The sequence below is a fragment of the Hirundo rustica genome, chromosome 3 (genome assembly GCF_015227805.2).
Source record: "Hirundo rustica isolate bHirRus1 chromosome 3, bHirRus1.pri.v3, whole genome shotgun sequence".
NCBI classification, from domain to species: domain Eukaryota; kingdom Metazoa; phylum Chordata; class Aves; order Passeriformes; family Hirundinidae; genus Hirundo; species Hirundo rustica.
In genome coordinates this window covers 57,719,291-57,738,103 of record NC_053452.1, presented here as the reverse complement: position 1 = coordinate 57,738,103, position 18,813 = coordinate 57,719,291, and the positions used below count along the sequence as shown (strand labels likewise).

General features: G+C 39.2%; 1 protein-coding gene across 8 annotated transcripts in view; it reads left to right on the top strand.

Annotated features, from left to right (window-relative positions):
* PLEKHG1 (pleckstrin homology and RhoGEF domain containing G1) overlaps positions 1-18,813 on the top strand; it is a 186,572-nt gene that overhangs the window by 160,031 nt on the left and 7,728 nt on the right. For all 8 annotated transcript variants that reach the window (XM_040059293.2, XM_058419833.1, XM_040059296.2 and 5 more), the window contains 12 exons: positions 1,718-1,787; positions 8,746-8,792; positions 9,261-9,411; positions 10,381-10,512; positions 12,846-13,028; positions 13,117-13,212; positions 13,310-13,396; positions 15,262-15,295; positions 15,732-15,824; positions 17,058-17,096; positions 17,541-17,563; positions 18,451-18,669. In XM_040059293.2, coding sequence (XP_039915227.1) covers positions 1,718-1,787; positions 8,746-8,792; positions 9,261-9,411; positions 10,381-10,512; positions 12,846-13,028; positions 13,117-13,212; positions 13,310-13,396; positions 15,262-15,295; positions 15,732-15,824; positions 17,058-17,096; positions 17,541-17,563; positions 18,451-18,669 — 1,174 coding nt within the window. The remainder of the gene's footprint in view (positions 1-1,717; positions 1,788-8,745; positions 8,793-9,260; positions 9,412-10,380; positions 10,513-12,845; positions 13,029-13,116; positions 13,213-13,309; positions 13,397-15,261; positions 15,296-15,731; positions 15,825-17,057; positions 17,097-17,540; positions 17,564-18,450; positions 18,670-18,813) is intronic.

Sequence of the window (18,813 nt, the reverse complement as noted above, 5' to 3'; positions counted from 1 at the left end):
TTCTGTATCATGAGGGAGAAATTATGTGGTTTTATTGGAGACCAGTAGGAATAAATTGACAGTCCAGGTGCATACTTTAAGCCATCAGGAGAGTGTCTGACTGCCAGACAGCAGGAATCCTCTGAGCCAGTTTGGCATGTTTGATGTTATTCCCAAAACTCACGTGTGGGACACAGTTAGTCACTATAACTAATGGCTATGGTCACCATTGCTACAGCTTGCTTCTTTTGTTGATGTAAATGAGCTTCATGAGTTTGGGGTCATAATTTTATTCCCATTTTGATGAAGGGAGAAATTGAGGTGTAAAGGTTAAATTGTCACAATACAAAGTGGCTTAGTGACTGCTGAACCTAAGGTCTTTGCCTGTCTTTGTTCCTTGTGACTGCATGTTGATTTCTCCCTTTCCTTCCTCCAGTAATTAGAGAAGCAAAGAACAAGTCAGGAAACTCTTCTGGTTTACTGTTTTTTGTACATGCAGAGGGAAATTGTGTCTGCTTACAGGGGAAAAGGGTAGTTCCCTAGGTACAGGCATCGGAACTCTTAGGCAGAACTTGTTCAGGGAACCAGCTGTGAATTGGGAGAAAAGTAGCCCTGAATGGAAAATCATCTGTGGAAGTGTGTGTGTGTATTGGGGGGGGGGTGGGGGGGAGGAGGAGGAGGAGAAGAAAAATCTTCTAGAGAGCAATTTGGCAGAAAACTCAGTTTCTTCTCTTATTTTTCTGAGTATGTCTTTCAGTAAAACTGAAAACTCTGAATCAAGGAGATACCTTTGAGGTTTTCTTCTACTTGAACTCTTTCTTTCCCTTAATTTACTTTCAAGAACTGAGTTTAATTCAACAGCAAACAGGCTCCCTTATTGCTTTGTTCCTGATCAAATGAATTAATTTTCTCCTTGGCTTGTAAAAATTACAAAATCCTCTCGTGTTGTTTTTATGCATGTAGAATATATGTATATATATATTCCTTTACAGAATACTTTTTCCAGGCTAACCATTTTCAATGAAGAAACACAGTAGAAGTAGACTAATTTTTCTGAGTGAGCTTCATAACATTCTTCATGTATGAGAAATACGTTCTTGGTTCTACCAGTATTTTTCAGAGCAGTTCATCATTTCCCTTGGTCAAGTAGAGCTTATAGAACATAAAAAGTCTTTATAGGACAGTGCAAGTGCTTCAGTAGCTTTTAAATTTCCTTAGTTTTACATCATGTTGGTTGATACACAAGCTACACAATTGTCTGACTGCACCACTATGATAATTGTTAAAGAGCTGTCAGTCACAGAGTCATGGAATAGTTTGGGTTGGAAGGCACCTAAAGGTCATCTAGTCTGGCCTCCTTGCAATGAGCAGACATCTGCAATTAGATCAGGTTCCTCAGAGCCCCATCCAACCTGGCCTTGAATGTTTCTAGGGATGGGACATCTACCTGAAGGAGGGGGCTCAGCTTTGCATAGCAGAACAACCAATCCGTGGTCATCCTGATGACTTGAATTTTAAAATAGTGAGAATACCATTTCCTTATAGTTCTCCTCTGCTTGCAAATAAAAACAACCCCAGTAGCTGGAGGGGAAAGGGGGTATCAAAGGTGTTCTTGTTCCCTTTATAGGACTCCCTGCATCATTAAGTGTTGCTATGAATGGCACAGCGGTGTCTGGTTCTGAATATGCCGGTGTGTCTATTCCAAGGTATGCCATAATTGTCCTGCTCTTTGTTTTAGTGAACTTCTGCAAGATTTGGAAAACTGTGAAAATGATCCTGTGGCTATAGCAGATTGTTTTGTTTCCAAGGTAAGTCTGCAGCACCAGGTGCAGAGCGCTGTGGGGGGAAAAAGATTAATTTATTAGCTTTTGAGACCTAATCCTGATATCTTGTGTAATGTTAGCTGAGAAAAGTCAGCAAATCTATGGAAAGGGAAGGAATTTTCTCTTTAGTAATTGATAGGGGTATGCCTCTAATTTGCAATTTGAAAAAATCAAGACAAAGGTGTCATTTTTTTCGATAAGTGTATCTGAGCTAGTGGAGCTGTTTATAGAGTATTTTTAGGGTTTAGTTTTTGGTCAGCTATTACAGGGGTTCCCTTTTTTACTTGCTATTTCTGTTAATATAGGTGATTGAGTGGTATTGCTGTTATTCCTTGTCAGCTTAAAATCAACTAGAGAATAAAACTTGGTTGCATTCTTAGAAAAGACAATAACATTACCATACAAAATGTGGCCATATTGTTTTCTGAGAATTTTTCCTGAAACCCACAACTATACCTTTAATTTTCTTTTTAAATGGAATGGCCCAAAGTCTAGCCTTAAGTTTCAAATCCCATTCTCTCTGAAATGCTTTGAATTTTCTGAACATTAATAGGACATCTTGATTTTGTTGGGCAATACTGAAGCCGAAAATATGGAGCATGGGAAGTTGTTAGGTGCAGCAGAAATGCAGGGAAGAAGGTGACCTTCATTGTAGGAAACACAGAGAGCCAGTCAGGGAGAAGAGGAATGGCTATAATGAGTAGGACAACAAGAAATGAAATAATTTGTGGTACAGGTGGTGGTAGTTCACTGGAGACTTCAACCAGAGAATCTATATATATCTTGAATCTGTAGAGCCCAAATGGGTTGAAAAAAATAATGCTATCTCTGTGGTATTTCTGGAGGAGGAGGGATCATGTCATTGTTTAAAGTTGAATAATATCTTTATAGGTGTGTTTGCCTTTTTGTATTAAAAAAAACCCCAAACAACAAAATGAAAAACACAAACACCAAAAAAAACTCCAAGGAAGCAAAAAAGCAGCGAAAAGCCGAAGCCTGTCATGTTTTATACTTTGTCCTGAGCTCAGCATTTCCAGCACCAAACACTCAATGTAATAAGTCTAACACACGGATTTAGGATTAACTGGACCACCCTCGCATTGTGGTCCAGTAATTTGTTTGGCACTCTTGTGATGCAAGGGATTTTATAGTAAATTAGATGATACCAGCTAAGTGCTGCTGTTTCACCAGATCTCTTGCTTCAGCTGAGATTGAGAAAGCTATAATTTATCTAGTAACTGGTCTTTTGTAAGCCCTGAGAGACCTTAGTGCTGGCATCACTACTGCAAAAATAGGATGCATTTTTGCCCCATTGCAGTGGGGTTTTTGGCATGTTGTTATTGCTACAGATATCCTGGATTGAACTGAAGGAGTGAGAGAATGGGATCAGGGCAAGTGCAAAGACCTGCTTCTGGAACAGGATAACACTGTCCCCGCTGAATCTGGCTGACTAGAAAACAGCTTAACAAAAAGGATCTGGGGTCCTGGTGGGCAAGGAGTTGTGAGTAAATCAGAAGAGCGCCTGTGCAGTGAAGGGCAGCTGGGAGGCCTTCGGGGTATTTACAGATAGAGCAGTTTGGAGCTGGTAGATATTTCTGCTGTATTGCTTGCTTATAGCTGGGACCACCTGGACTACTACTGCTGGTATGCAAAACAGAGATTGTGCAACTGATAATAAGAAGTCCAGGAAAAAATTGTGTTCTCATTCAAATTGGCCAACTGAAAGGGCTTGTCTGGTAGACTTTCTGGCCATTAGTTCCAAAATCCATCTGCATATCATTGCTTGTGCCTTTTGTTCCCTTTGTCAAATGCTTTTAGCATTTGTATTATTGGCAGGCAACTGGCTGATGGCTCAGAAATTGCCAGAGATTGTAGTACTAACAGGCATTTTTTAGCTTCATCCAGACAAGTGCAAACACTTAAAAGCAAAATCAAACAATACCAAAATACCCCACAGTTCTGGTTTTGGCCGTGAGGATTTCATTACAGCAACTGCTGGCTGCCTTAACAAACTCCAGTTGTCCATTCTTGGTTGCTTGTGTCTTCCCAGCACTGAGGAGTGGAAATAAAACTGCCTTTTTTGGCAGCATGTGCTCCTTCAAGTCTTATGGGATTTTGGCCATTTATTGTTTCATTGCTTCGAGTGCGTTAGATCTTCACTGTGAGTTAAGCACGGGGATATTATCATGCTGAAGTCATAGCTCACAGCCATAGCTAATGGATGTAGCTGTGCTGGAGCTTCTTGAATGCTTCCAGTGGAACTGTGCTTAGGTTACATGGGCTCTTGACCTAGTGCCATTTTTCCACTCAACTGTGAATGTTGTAGGTGTTGCGAATCTTAAGGTATAAGCAAGTTTTCACTGTAGTTACTGTGTTTGCTTTTTGCACTCTTAAGAAGCTCAGTAACTGCATAAAGTAGAAGTTTTCTTTCTTAGGATTCATGTAAAATCACACAAAGTTGGTTTGCATGTAAAACAGAACAGTTATGGTTAAAGTAACTCTGGAGGTTGTTGTATAGAATGTTTTATACTTGTGAAGACGTGGGGAGCTTATTTTTAAAGCTTTGGATCATTCTCTTTGAACTTTGTTATTTGGTTTTGCTCAATAAAATTTCTTGTATAGCATATTATACTTCTCTCACACAATCATACATGACTGTGTTTCCTGTGTATAACTTTCATGCTTCAGTAGTAAAAAGTCTTGTAACTTTTAAGGGAAAAGACTATCAAAACACACTTCAGTGTACTTTGAACAAAAACACATCATTGTGGATTTGAATCTTTATCTTAACATTTTTTGTGCTGAATACCCAAAGTAAATAGCCCCTAAAATGGCAGCTTTGATTTATTAACAGTCTTCGGCAATGTTTTTAGTCTAAACCAGCCAGTAACATAAAACTCATTAACCAATAAAATAACGGGGCAAAGCTATTACTTTATGGAAATGTAAATATTTAATAGGAACTTACAATATTATATTGAATCTCTCTGCTTTCAAGTATTTTAATTCATTAATAACTCACAGGCAGATGGACACAAATGCAGAAAAGCACACTTATTTTAAAACCTGCTATTCAATCATGAATTGCAGTCTTTCTCTTTCTGCCTCAAGATGCAGATGGAGTGGATGGGTATTTGTTTAACAGTGTGGGATGGCTGCTGCATGGAAATAACCTGCTTCTGAGGGTAGTGTTGCACTAGTTCTGATCCTTTCTCTTTGTCTAGAAGAACTGTATTAAAACTAGTATGTAAAAGTTCTTGGAGACATTTTGCTGGTTACTAATTGGAGACTAATTGGAGATAAAAAGGTTCCAGTGCAAGCTGAGCTATGGCTTAATTATTCACACAGAAGACTGTTTATAAGGTGTTTTTGCCAGTTCAGTCTTTCATTTTCATAGTAACAATGCCAGTGTTAATTAGTAGACTGACTTCAGTATTCGATACATTGACATTTAAGTGAGTTGTTTTAAAGGAGAGCTGAATTCTGGCACATCACTCTTCTCACTCAGCACCCCAGAAATTCAGAACATATGTTTTCTGAAAGACGCACTAACAGCTTAACCAAGGGGAAAGGGAGAATTACTTTAATCTAGCATCTCATTAGTGAAGAGGAGATCCCGGCCATTGGCTTCAGTTTGCACACTGACTCCACCCATTTTCTCAGTCTCCGTTTTCTTTTAAAGCGCCTTTAGTGGCCATAAAAAAGCACAGTGCACTAAGAGTTGAGGGAAGATCTGGAATGTGGAGGAGATATGCAGTGAATTGATTCCAGTGCGAGGGACCAGTATAAGTATAGCTGGGGTCTGCTCATGCTTGGCTTTGCTCTTGGGAAGGACTTGCAGTCAATGAGGATGAGCTCTCAGCTTGAGTCTCAGGTTTTTGAAGCTTCTACCACAACAGCTTTGAGCCCCCAGATTTAAACTGATCTCTGGAGCACTTCCAGTCTCCATGCAGACATCAGTTTTAACCTGGTCTGAAGACAGCTGATGTGAACAAAGCTGTTTTCAAGCTGAGTAAGTTTAAGAAGGTCTGAAGAAATACTGATGAGCATAGCTGATGTTTTCCTTATGTTGTGAAAGTATCCGGAAAAATAATAAATCCATTTTAGTTCCTGGTTTTTCTTTTGCTCCTGTTCTGAGTAGTGCAGCTTTGTCAGGATGAGGAAGAACTTCTCTTGGAAGTGGCTGTCTTGACCCCTTTCCCAACATGTTCACGTGAATCCGGCCAGTGCCTGGGCAGGGTGTATGATGTTGATTCACAAGAGATCTGCAAGTTTGAGTGCATATCAACAATCTCATCCTGGAGGCAAAACACATGTACTTGACTTTCTCCTGGCACCGTGCTCACATTGCTCAGTAAAAGTAAATGCTCTCTGATGGTTCTGTGTGGTGAAATGAGCTGTGGCTCACTGGAGCGAGTACGTACGTAAGTGCAGTAGGGAATTTGGTGTTATGTCTGTTCAGAAAGCGGGGATGATAGTGAAACCATTCTTAAGGTTTAGAGGTATCAAGGGCATAAGAAGCTATATATATATATTTTTTTTTAATACAAAATTGTTGCATTTACTAGCTAGATGAAAATTCTTTTAAAACAAAAAAAAAAAAAAAAAAAAAAAAGAAAAATCCCATTAAAAGTAGTTCTGACCTTGTGTAAAAAAAAACCTAAACCAAAACCCAAACCAAAGAGTGAGAGTGTGAAAAGGCTCCTGGGGATTTCAGACATGCTTTTGATTTTGAGGGGAATGTGCACACAGCCTACTCTGTAACCCTGAAGTGTTTGGCCTTGTTTGTTTTACAGATAGTACTTTCATTGGTTAAAATTTCACAACAGATATTCTTTTCCTTTTTGTTTGAAAAGCAAACAAAAATCATGTGATATGAGCAGAATAAAAGCATAAAAATAAATTGGCTCAAAATGTTCTTCACTCTGCTTATGAAGTAGTTCTATAAATTGTATTATTCTGTTATCATAGCCATGGGAATATATTAAAATTTATACCAAAACCCCCTAAATTAAAACTTTGAATTAATATATGCATAAATAAAATAAATGACATTTTTTCACCGTTCTGAATTTCACCTTAGTGTCCTCTTTTAAGCACCCTGGCTTATTGTGAGTGCTGGCTAGTTTGGTGTGATTGCCAAAGAAAATCACACAATGTAATATCTGCAGCTCTCTGAGGTTTGTTAATTCTCCATTTTGAGTGGAGAGGGTTTGGTTTCCAAGTGTGGACAGGCTCACTTCCTCTGCGTACAGACATGGAGCGTAGGTAACACTGCCACAAAAAAGTAGCTGCAATGACAAAGTTAGTTCAAGTGTGAAAAACGAAGCTAAAGTATGCAACTGTCGAGACTGCTTTTGGTTGGTTTGTTGGTTTCTAAGAGAAGAGCAGTATAATAAGCTTACAGCCCACCAGTGAGTAAATGGGGATCACAATCCCCTGGGGAAACATTTATTAGAAGTTTGCTTGAGTTATTTTTTTCAGAACAGTGGATACTGAAATCCAGTAAGACGTACCAAAATGAATTGCAATGACTTGTACTCCTGCAGGGTAACATCTTACTTTATACAAGGTCTTTATGGATCACTGCTCAGTGGAGAGATGAATGGCACAACCTGCTTTACCCCCAGGAGAGGGGGACGGGACCAGTGCTGTTGGAATTGGCGAAGGGCACTGCCGGGGATGGCTCTTTCTGCTGAATGGCTGAATGAAAAACAACCAAACCCCAACAGTGAAAAACAAGAGCCGCAGCCTGTGTCAGCCCTCTCCCCAGGGAGGTGCTTCTCAGAGCGCTGTGCCTTCTGTGAATGCAGATGTTTGGTCTTGCCATTCACCAGCAGTGACCCCTGGGAGACAGCCCCTCATGGAGCACAGCTATTGTGCTGCAGAATGCCAGAGCCCATTCTGAAGATGCTTTGAGTAGAAACTGGGGTCTTATTCAGTGCTGGAGGATGGTGTTTTATCTGTCTAGGGCTTATGAAAGAAAATGTGATTGATATGGGGAGCGCTTTGCCATTCTGAAGTGCTTTCTTTGCCTTTAGGACTCCAGTAAGCTGCAGAAATTGTGTCTTGTTTGTTCGTAGGCAGATGTGGACTTAGAGCACGTGGGAATGTGTTTGGAAATGTGTTCTTGCATAGAATTAAATGATGATTATTAAGAAAAAATCTTGAGCCAGGGAAGAAAGAAATGAAACTCAGACTTCAGCTCTGAGAAGCTTATCAGCATTAAGTTTGAGTAATTTCAGTGTGACAGGCAAGTGTGGAAACCCACCCAGGTCTAGTTGCAACTTGTTGGGGTAATAGCTGTCTGCTTTCACATAATTTACTTCTTAAAAAAATCGCTTTTGTGGCTTCTAATTTCACACTTAGACTGTGCTCACATGTGAAAGTATTTATAATTGCTTGAAAATGGCACACCAAACATAACCTGCAAAACTTACTTCTCTCAGTAAATATACCGGGTACATGGTGTGATTATTGGGGCTGTGCAGGGCCAGGAGCTGGTTGTGGGTCCCTTCCAAGTCAGGATATTCTACGATTCTATGGTATGGATGTGCTTCAGCACACAAAAATACTAGATAAGTACAGCCAGCTGTTTGAAGGACGTATGTGTAGTGATGGTGTTTTGGTCAGGTTTTTGGTTTTTGGGGGTTTTTTGAGATGCACAGATTTTCATAGGGTACCTGGGAAGTTTTGTTGCAAAGTCTCTTGTTTTGTCTCTGTGTAGGTTTTCTTGGTTTTTCTTTCAAGTAAAGGAAAAATCACCCCCCCGCCCCCCCCCCCAAAAGATTAAATTCTGGTTGTGTTAGGACTATCACAGTGAACATAGAGAACTCATTGATCAGGAACTGAGGTGTTGTCTTGATGTCATCTTTATCTTGCACATGTTAGCTGCTAGTTTGGTAAAATCTCAAATGTATGCAAACTTTTCTTCCCTGTGCAGAGTGAAGATTTCCACATATATACGCAGTACTGCACCAACTACCCAAGGTAGGAATTATGGGTTCCTTTTCTTCCTTTGTCCCTTGGCCTGTTTGTGTAAAGCAAGTTACACTCTACAGAAGAAAGAAATGTCAGAAATTTCCCCTTCCTAAATTGGAGGGAAATTACCTTTTATGTAAAAAAGAAAAAAAAATACAACAAATTTTTAAGAATGCTTGTCTGAAGTTTTGTTTAGTCTATTCTCATGGTTCATTGCATTACTCTTCTTTAGAAAATTATAGTCTTTTTCTGCAATGCTGCTTATGTAATTCCCAGTAAGAGAGACTGGTTGCATGTCAAGGGAGAACATAGCTGAATGCACAAGATAAATTTTAAAAAAGCCAAACGGAACAACAGAAATCGCCGTTATTAGAATGGGAACCTGCTGCCCCTTTTTACAAGCTAAAGAGGAAGCCATTCTTTACCTACAGACTTATGGAAACAGAGTGTCTTAAAGCCGTGTATTGATGCTTTCAGGTCTGTGGCTGTGCTGACGGAGTGCATGAGGAACAAGGCACTGGCCAAGTTCTTCAGAGAGCGGCAAGAAGCGCTGCAGCATTCTCTGCCCCTGGGCTCTTACCTCTTGAAACCTGTCCAACGCATCCTCAAGTACCACCTGCTTCTGCACGTAAGAAATGTATTTAGTTTAGGGCTGCTGCACGTTGGAGTTCCTGCCTCTGGTACAAGGCTTGGTGCTTAGAGAGGTTCTGGTTTTCCTTAAATGCTCTTCCTTTTGCGGGTATTTGGTTTCAACATGTGGAGACTTTCTGTCTTTGTCACTTCACACCATATGCATCTATTTGGAGTGGGGAATTTATGGTAATTATTTTAGACACATTACATCAGTCTTTGCATCCAAATAATTAGCATTTTTATTGAAAACTGGTCTGTAATTCTGAAGTTGTTTGGAAAACTCACCATGATTAAACATTTTGTACACAAATTTATTGTTCCAATGAAGAACAGTGTTTTTCCACATGTTGCAATGCTGGGGGTGGTTGAAAGAAGGACTAAATACATATAAACACCCTGACTGCTAAAAATTTTGTGGAGAGGAATGATGGAGGAAGTGGGAACTCTTTCCACATTCAGTGAATTGAATTAAGCAAGTTTCGGAAACTCATGCTTTATTGTTAACATTTTCCACATATGTTTCCTATTAGAGAGTCATGTTCTAGTGAAGTGTAAAGACACTGATCCTTATTTTAAATGCCTGGTGCTTTTCTGCTCTCCAGCTGTAAAGCAATGCCTAGTGTAATTCCATCAGGGTTTTGTAAGTGTGTAGAAATGTTCTGTGTTGTAGGAAAGCCATTAAATGCTGTCTGAAAAATCTCCTGTCAGTGTGCTGCGCTCTCTTTCTGTGCCTCTCCGTTCACACTGGCTGCTTCGAGTGTACTTGCTGCTAAACTGACCCCAAGGGCCAGTTGACTTTCTTCGTCATCTTGTGTTAATCAAATTGATAGCAACATGCAGTAACAAAGGCAGGAACGTTGCCTTCGAGTGATTGCGATGCACAGATAAAAACACAGTATTGCATTCGACTGGGAAAGTTCACTTAGGAATAAGGGGACTCTGGTTTTTTTCCCCTCTGTCTTAGGAAATAGAAAACCACCTTGACAAGGACACGGAGGGCTATGATGTGGTGCTGGATGCCATAGATACCATGCAGAGAGTGGCATGGCATATAAATGACATGAAGAGGAAACATGAACATGCCATCAGGCTCCAGGTGAGTTCCCAGAGAGATTTTATGGGTGTTTGTGAGCTGATTTTGTCAATATATATGCAATTAACATTTTTGAGTTTATCTTTTCTTTTAATCTTTGTCAGTCATAATTTAGACTCCTGTTGAGCATGCCTGTGGCTGTTTGATCTTGGAAACCATGGTCATAACTGCTGCAGGAAAATCTCAGACATCTCTAACCTACAAGCAGCATCCTGTAAAGCATTTATTTTGCTGTAATAGGGAACTTAAGATAACTCTTCTTTCTTCCTTTCCCTCAATTGTACAGCACTGCTGTGCAACCCTGGGGCATGGCTTTGTTCAGAAATCCTGTGGTTTCCGATTTCTTCCCTTTGTGCTGATTAATTTTGTTTTGAGGCATTTCTTTTGCTGATTCTTGTTTAAGTACCTTCCTCTTGGGTTTTAGAGAACTCATTATCAGTTGCTTTGTGAAAAGCATAAACCTAGAAACATGATACTCGGAAAAACTCTAACTTCGCCTCAAATGAAGATTTTTTGGGGAGAAGAAACAAAAGCTACACCCTGAGTAATTTTTGGCATCAAGAGCAAGCTCTGTTGTAGAATATTTGCTCTCTTTCCATGTTCCCAGCAAATTACACTTTTATGTTACATTTTCAATATTTATATCACTTCAAGAAAATTTGGGGGATTTTTTAGTTTATAAAAGGGAGTAATAAGCTTATCCCATTTCAGAATTCCATATAATGTAATTCTTTGCCCATTTTTTTTAAAGATATATTAAATTTATTCACCCTTTTTGTGTTTTTTTCTGCTTTGGTATTTTTTCTGTTTGGGGTTTTTTAATGGTTGTTTATTTTTTGTGTTGCTGTTGTTTATGTGCAAGGAAAATTTGACAATGTTTTGCCTGCAGCAGGGTAACCTTTGCCACGTTGCTGGAAATGCATGCTAATGACTTTTAACAACAGTCTGCTATAAATCTGAGTAATTATATTCAGCAATAAATAGAGGTTAAATGCTTTTGGGAGAAAAAAAAAAGCTTTTTTTTTCATTTATTGAGCTCAGCTGGCAAATATATGGGGTTGTGGAAAATGTTTATATTGATAGTTCCCGTTAAAAAAGTAAACCCCATTTCTCCAGCCATAGGGATAGGCTTTCTGTGGGCTCTCACACTGCAATGTGGTCTGCAAGTACTGCAGCAGCAGTTCCTGCACAAAGTGTCCCTCAACAGTGGTGGACTCAATCCCTGTGCTGTATCCTGACTTATTAACAAGTTCCTGGAGAGATCTGATAAAATGCAAATTTTTAATTTTTTTTTTTTTTTTTTTTTTTTTTTTAACAATTGTTTGTATAGTCTAAAGCGGGCTGCTTTGGGGTTTTATTCCTGTGAATGTTTTGGCCTGCATTGGTGCTTCAAATGGACTGGGATGTTTTCTAGCTGAAAGCTCTGTTAAACTCTAATGTCCTAGACTGGCCAGTTGCCGAGGATGAGGCAGACTGTCCCTGCTTTGCTAATGCTGCCAGGTTTAAAGTCTGATGGATGTTTTTAAAGAGTTCCCTAGTTAGAAGTTTAGCCTGCTTTTAGAATTTGATATCTCATGCTTAAGTCCTGTGTCATTGCCACTGACAGAAAACACAAAGAGTTTAAGAAAACAGAATAGCCATGGCTAAGTGACACAGTCTTGTGAAGATGTTCTTAGATGTTTCTACAACTTTTTTTTTTTTTTTTTTTCCCTTAAGTAATAAATAAGGTGAAAAATATCTGTGGTATCTACACAAATCATTAACATACAAGCAAATATTCAGATGTTCAGTTGACTGAATCACTTGTGGTCCTTTACTCTTCTGGGAATCAACTCTTCAATCCAAACACCTTACTGAAGTTTTTTTTGTGATGGGCCTGTAGGACATGGCATTAAAATTCATTCGGTGGGAGGCCACACACCTTCAGGAGGATAACTAGGGTGAGAGGGAAATTGGTTGGGATACAGAGGAGAGTATGACAGAGACGGATGACTGACTTACAGAAGATTTTCTGTCTCTGGAAGCAAGGGGAGCAGGGGTTGTGCTCTTTCATTACAGGCTGTCCCAGGGAGTTCGGGGCTCTTTTCTGGGTCCATGCAGAGGCAGTAACTGGGACTCAGGGCATGTTTTACTGTGGACTTTGCACTGAGCCTCTAAGCACCTGGCTGCAGTGTTACACATAACCTACCAACCTCAGGATTGGTGTATGGTGACTTTCCACTCTTGGATACTAAACATTATATAGGAGAGTGGGAATGGCCTCAGCAGATCATTTGGGTCTTTTGTTTCAGGAAGGTCTCTGAAATTTATTTTGCCTGTTCTTTGATCTGTTGCAGGAGATACAGAGTTTGCTCACTAACTGGAAAGGGCCAGACCTCACGAGTTACGGGGAGCTGGTGTTAGAAGGAACGTTCCGCATTCAGCGAGCCAAAAATGAGCGCACGTTGTTCCTCTTTGACAAGATGCTGCTAATTACAAAAAAGAGAGATGAAATGTTCGCCTACAAAGCTCACATACTGGTATGTCAGAGAGCAGGTGGTAATGTGCTGTCTACAGGTCTCCCTAAAACTCCTCTGTGATTCACATTGTTTCCTTTCTTCATTGCAGTGTGGAAACCTGATGCTTGTTGAAGTAATACCAAAGGAACCGCTTAGCTTTAGTGTCTTCCACTACAAAAATCCTAAGATGCAACATACTGTTCAGGTATGACAGAAACCCACTGGGTAACCTGGCTCATGGTGTTTATGACCCTGCATAGTGCAGGAATGCAGTTTTCTCATGGTGCTCATTTTTTTATCAGGCAAAGTCACAGCAAGACAAGCGCCTTTGGATTCTTCACTTGAAGAGGTTAATTTTAGAAAATCATCCTGCTAAAATTCCTGCCAAGGTAAAAAAAAAAAAAGAAAAAAGCAAAACCAAAAACTAACCAAACAAACAAACAAACAAGAAACCCCAAACAAAATCACAAGACACTTCCTTATATGGGTACTAACTTAAAACTTGTTAGCTGCAAGATGCATACAATATACAGAGAGTTGAGGCTCCCGGATGTTAATTAATGTGTTGTTTCCTTATATCTTTAAAAGTTCCTCAGAATTAATGGGAAAGTTCCACTATAATTATCTGCAGGGCTTGGTATGGGAATAGGAGAATTTAACTGGGTTAGCAGCATTTGTCTGCCAAGAAAGCCTGACTCCAGGAGCACATCTTAACTTGATGCTGCCTGTCTGCAGAGCACCAGGATGCACTGTTTGCAATACTATTTTTAATTGTAATCAGTCTTGGTTGGGTATCGTAGCAGTGAAGCTGTTGGTAGCACACACTTCACTGCAACGACACATACCCATCCTCAACCCAGCACCCTTAGCTGGGACATCTGTCCCTTTTTGGTGGCATAGCTAGCAAGCTTTGTGCCAGGAAAAATAAGGCACTGATATAATATTCATAGCTATATTATCTTGGAATGAGGAAATCTCATCCTCTTGTTTATGAAACCCAGTCTTAGAACTTCAGGTGGTGCCTCCCAGTGTAATACACAGTACCTCTCAAAGGGGGTTAAGCCGTGTTAGCTCTTGCCAAGACACAGCAGACACTGACTCGTGTGGAAACAGGATTTTTTTTTTTCACACTGAGTTTACTCTCGTTTTTTCAGTTTCCCTGACTGTTTTTTCATTCAGTTTTATGCTGTAATGGCTAAAAAATGTTACCTGTGACTGACATGCACCGTACTGTACTAACACGCATTTTCAACAGCGTAATAAAAAGAGACTTACGGGAGAAAAAAGCCTTAGCAGGTCCTATTGCTAATTCTCCTCTTCTCTTTTTGTTGACAAAGTCTATTGAAGATATGTTTATGCTAGTATCCATACTTACACCATAAATAGTCATTGCAGTTTATTAGGTTGTTAAAAAAGAATTTACAGCATGATCTCAGCCTTTGTATAATTTTTTTTTCTTCTTTTTCAATTTTTATTTTATCTGTGGAAAAAAAATGAGAAACCAAAAATATTTTCTTCTCAGATAAATAATTTCACTTAAGAAAGGAAAAGTCTAGTGAAATAAATCTTTGAGGTTATCTGCACATTTTAATTTTTTTTTTTTTTTTTCTGTTGAACCAGTAATTGCTTGTTGTGAGGCTTCTGTCTGCCCAGCTTCTGGAGAATGTAATAGTAGTCCACAGGTGACGCCTGGTGGAAAATTACCAAACTGCACCTGCATAAGGGCAAGCATTTTAGGCTATTTCATTTTAGATTATTTTCTTACTTAGTGGCTGATATGCTTCCTAAAACATCTGGATTTTTTTTTTTTTTCCCTGTTAAAAAAAACGGGACAAATTTTAAGCAATCGGGAGATGCTCTTTATCCTGCATCAGTCTTACTTAAACCAAATTATGATTTTTTTTTTTGGCACACACTCTTCCTCTCCTTGCTCTGCCTGTGCAGAGGTGGGCACGTAAGACAAAGATTATGGGTGCAGTGAACAACAGGTTTTGTGTGCAGACCTGGAGATAAGCTCTGGTGAGTTCCTGCCACCAACATTTTCCTCCCCATATGTAACATGTCCATTATACAGAGAAAAACAAAAAGTACAAATGAAAAAAAAAAATAATAATGCTGCTAACCATATTTATTAGTTCCCAAATTAAATTTGCTGTTATTTGCATATAAGCTCATTGCTGTCTGTAATATGCAACACAACTTGCCCTGCTACTAACAGTTCTAACTTCTTCATTTGTTACTTTTTCTCTTCCAGGCCAAGCAGGCAATTCTCGAAATGGATGCCATACGTAAGTTGGTTCTTTTTCATGTTTGTTTAAAAAATTAATGAAACTATCTTCAAAATTTGGGCTTTAGCTCTTGATGTCATCTGAGATGGAATAATGCCAGGCTTATGTTCCTTGAATTATGACCCTGCTGGAAAAGGCAAAATTAGATGCAAATCCTGTAGAGTTCGTTGGGAAGGCTCCGATTGAGACACTGGCAAACAAACATGATGGTAGTGGATAAATGTTCCTAGGCTGGTCCTCAGGCACAGCTACAAGGGTAAAGCATTCCCATGACAGCCTGGTTAACATCTACCCTACAACAGCACGTCTTGCTTGTGTTAGCTTCAGGCTCTGATGAGATGCAGCGGTATTAGGCATAAAGGGATGATGGCACTGCCTCCGGAGAGAGCTGCCAAGGTGTGTGACGTGCCATCCTGTGCCTCTGCTTGTTCCACAGATCACCCAGGCTTCCACTACAGTCCTGAGGGAGAAATGAAATCATCATACCAGCCTAAAGAAGGCACTCCTCACAGAGTGAGAAGAAAATCAGGTGAATAAACTCATTTATGCCCTAGATGACAAAAGGAAAAAAACAAGCAGGGTTGTTTTAGGGGTGGATTAGGCTAGGCACATGGAATTGGTTTTCAGTCTGTACTCCGGGCAGATGTAAAACGGCACAGTATCTCTCCAATGTGGATGAAGTATCTTATTAACCATTTGTTGGTTTTGTATTTTTTTTTTTTTTAATCTGCTGTTTGCATTTAATTTAAGGAATATACATTTGTAATGGTGGATGTATAAAGAACAGCTGGTACTCTGTAATAGATTAAAGTGCATATGCAGGAAAGCAAGTCACATTATTTAAATCTGGCATCCTCCCTTACTGCAGTTATTATTGTCTCTGAAGTGGTTCCATCCTGATTATGATAGGCTTACTATTTCAAAACATAATTACTATCTGTACTTAGTGTGATGTTTGCCTTATGGATAATAGAGATTTGAGAGATGGTTTTCCTGACTTTGGGCTTTCTTTGCCCTCCTAGCTCAAACATGTATCTATAATTACTCTCAAAGACACTACCGATATCTTCGTAGTTGGGTGACTTCATACTGCAGTCCCTGTGTTCCCCTCTTTGTCTCTAAAGATCTTTCCAACTTGGTGTGTAACATTGTATAATTGGGAATGACTTAAACAAGGCTCATGAGAATACTGATGCAATGCTTTAACATACAGCAGCATTTGTGTCTGAAAAGCAGTCAAGTTCTAATTATGTTTGAGGTATGTTCTTTGTTTCTGAGGTGTTTGCACACCTTTGTTGCATTGGTGCTGCTCTTTCTGTAAAAGGAAAAATACAAAATACTGATCACAGGGCCTCCTATGTAATCTTCAGCTACTTACACTTTCTAAGTGCATCTAAGACTTTGGTACCTTATGCATATTTCTAACAGAAAATGTCTAACACTGTAGAGCAATAACCAAGGCGACCACGTCTTTTGAAAGCAGGAATCTTAGCATGGATAAAAATTTATGTGTGCCTTGATAAATGGAGGGCAGCTGCCATTGCTTTAAGAAACAAATACATTCTTTGGTAACAGCTATAGATTTGACACTTCAATAAATCATCTTTGTGAGGACATTTTGCAATAAAGAAATTAAAGTCTGGCTTCACTGCATGGGCTCAGAAGCTTAAATTTTTATATACATGTTACAAAAAGTTGTCCAGGATGCCTGCAGCTTCCTTTCGAATGCTACAGTGGGTAAAAATGTTGTTGTCTTTTTCAGAACCCTCATCTAGAGTCCATAAAGTTTTGAAATCAAATGGTAAGATACTTTGTGTACTGTTTACTGACCTGGTACTTTTGTACTTTGTAGAACAACTGAAAATAGAATATTTTCTCTTGTAACTGTCCCTAAATACATCAGGGGGAGGAAGAGGAGTTTTGGGGGGGAAAAAACCCCAAAATGTTTGTGTTTGAATCTAATGTCTGCTTTTCCACACTTGGGGATTGGTCTTGTTAACATCATAGGACCTGAACACACCAAATCTTGGTGATTGCGAATGGTCCCTCAAATCACAGCAGTGCTGCAAAATCAGAGCCTCAAGTGGAACTCTGGTAAAGCTCATGCTGCCTCTGTTTTATCAGAAATCCTATATAGTCTGTTTGCTTAGTTGCTACTGCATTCAACCCCCTTTGGGGAATTCATAATTGGGGTAGCATTGACTGACACCAGTTTGATTATTCATTGATGTGTTTCTGTTTGCAGATGTAAGCCCAGATATGCAGAAGGTAAGCCGTTTCTTAAATTCCTTGTTTTAGCCAATTCATATGACTTTAGAGCACAGTATTTACTGGAGAATCTTCATCTTCTTGGTTGTGTTGACCTTAAGAATGAAAACAAACCCAAAAATGTTATTTAGCATCTCAAATAAGATTACTGGAATGAAAGAAGTAGAAATAGAGCTCACTATTTTGGGAATATTTAATAAAGAAAAAATCACCGATCCATAGACAGTTGTGGTTTATGATACAGTCCAGCCAATTACTGGTGCTATAAGATACTTAAAAATACCACTAGAATCAAGGAAGTGCACTGTATAAAAATGGTATTCATTCTTTGGATCACATTATCTTTGCGTTTATTAAATAAGACTGGAAAATTTCATCTTACTCTGAGATATATATATAGATCTCTCTCTCTCTCTTTCTCTCTCTCTCTCTAAAATTATATATCACCAAACAGAGCACATGCAGCTTAAGCAGATTGTAATGAGCATTTCTATTTTTTTCATTTACTGTAAGAATTTGTATTGAAATTCCCAGTGCTGTTTGAAAGTCTCATTTTGAATTTCAGGTCTTAGGGGTTTATTTAGGATGGAATTTAAGAAGTGTGTGTGTGTTATAAACAGAGTACATTAGGTATTACTTCATTGTCATGCCATAATCTTGAAGCTCAGGATTTGATGTGAATGGGGTCTTTTGCATATATTTTTTCAATTCTAAGTATTATATGGAAAAGTACTGGTTGTTGTACTTACTTCTTTATAAATCTCATTTCAGTGCAGCTGACTGTAAGTTAAATGTTGCCTCTGAGTCTGATGTAAGAGGATCTTACTAAAATACAGAATCTCCATATACTTCTGACCAAAATTCCATGATTTTTTTTTTCCCCCTAGCGGATGGGCATTGAGGGCGCCCTATTATCTCAAGCCACCAAACTAGGATCAAGTGAAGCCCTGCTGAATTCTAGGAAAAAGGTTTCACTGGAACCCAGTGGGCTGGAGAGCCACTTTCAAGAGTCTATTGAACCAGCCTACAGTAGTGATCATGATGAACCTCTTCAGACTTCTGCAACAGAACAGATTGATGCTGATGATGAAGAAGAGTCTGAACAGGTAGGAAAAAGAGGGGGTAAATATTTTTTTTTTCCTGGGGAGAATGGAAGAGGGATCAAAATTATATGTAAAACAGGCAGGAATGCGTTGCAAATGTTTACAACTTTCTTTCCTTAGAAACATTTTTACTCAGGCTTCACACAA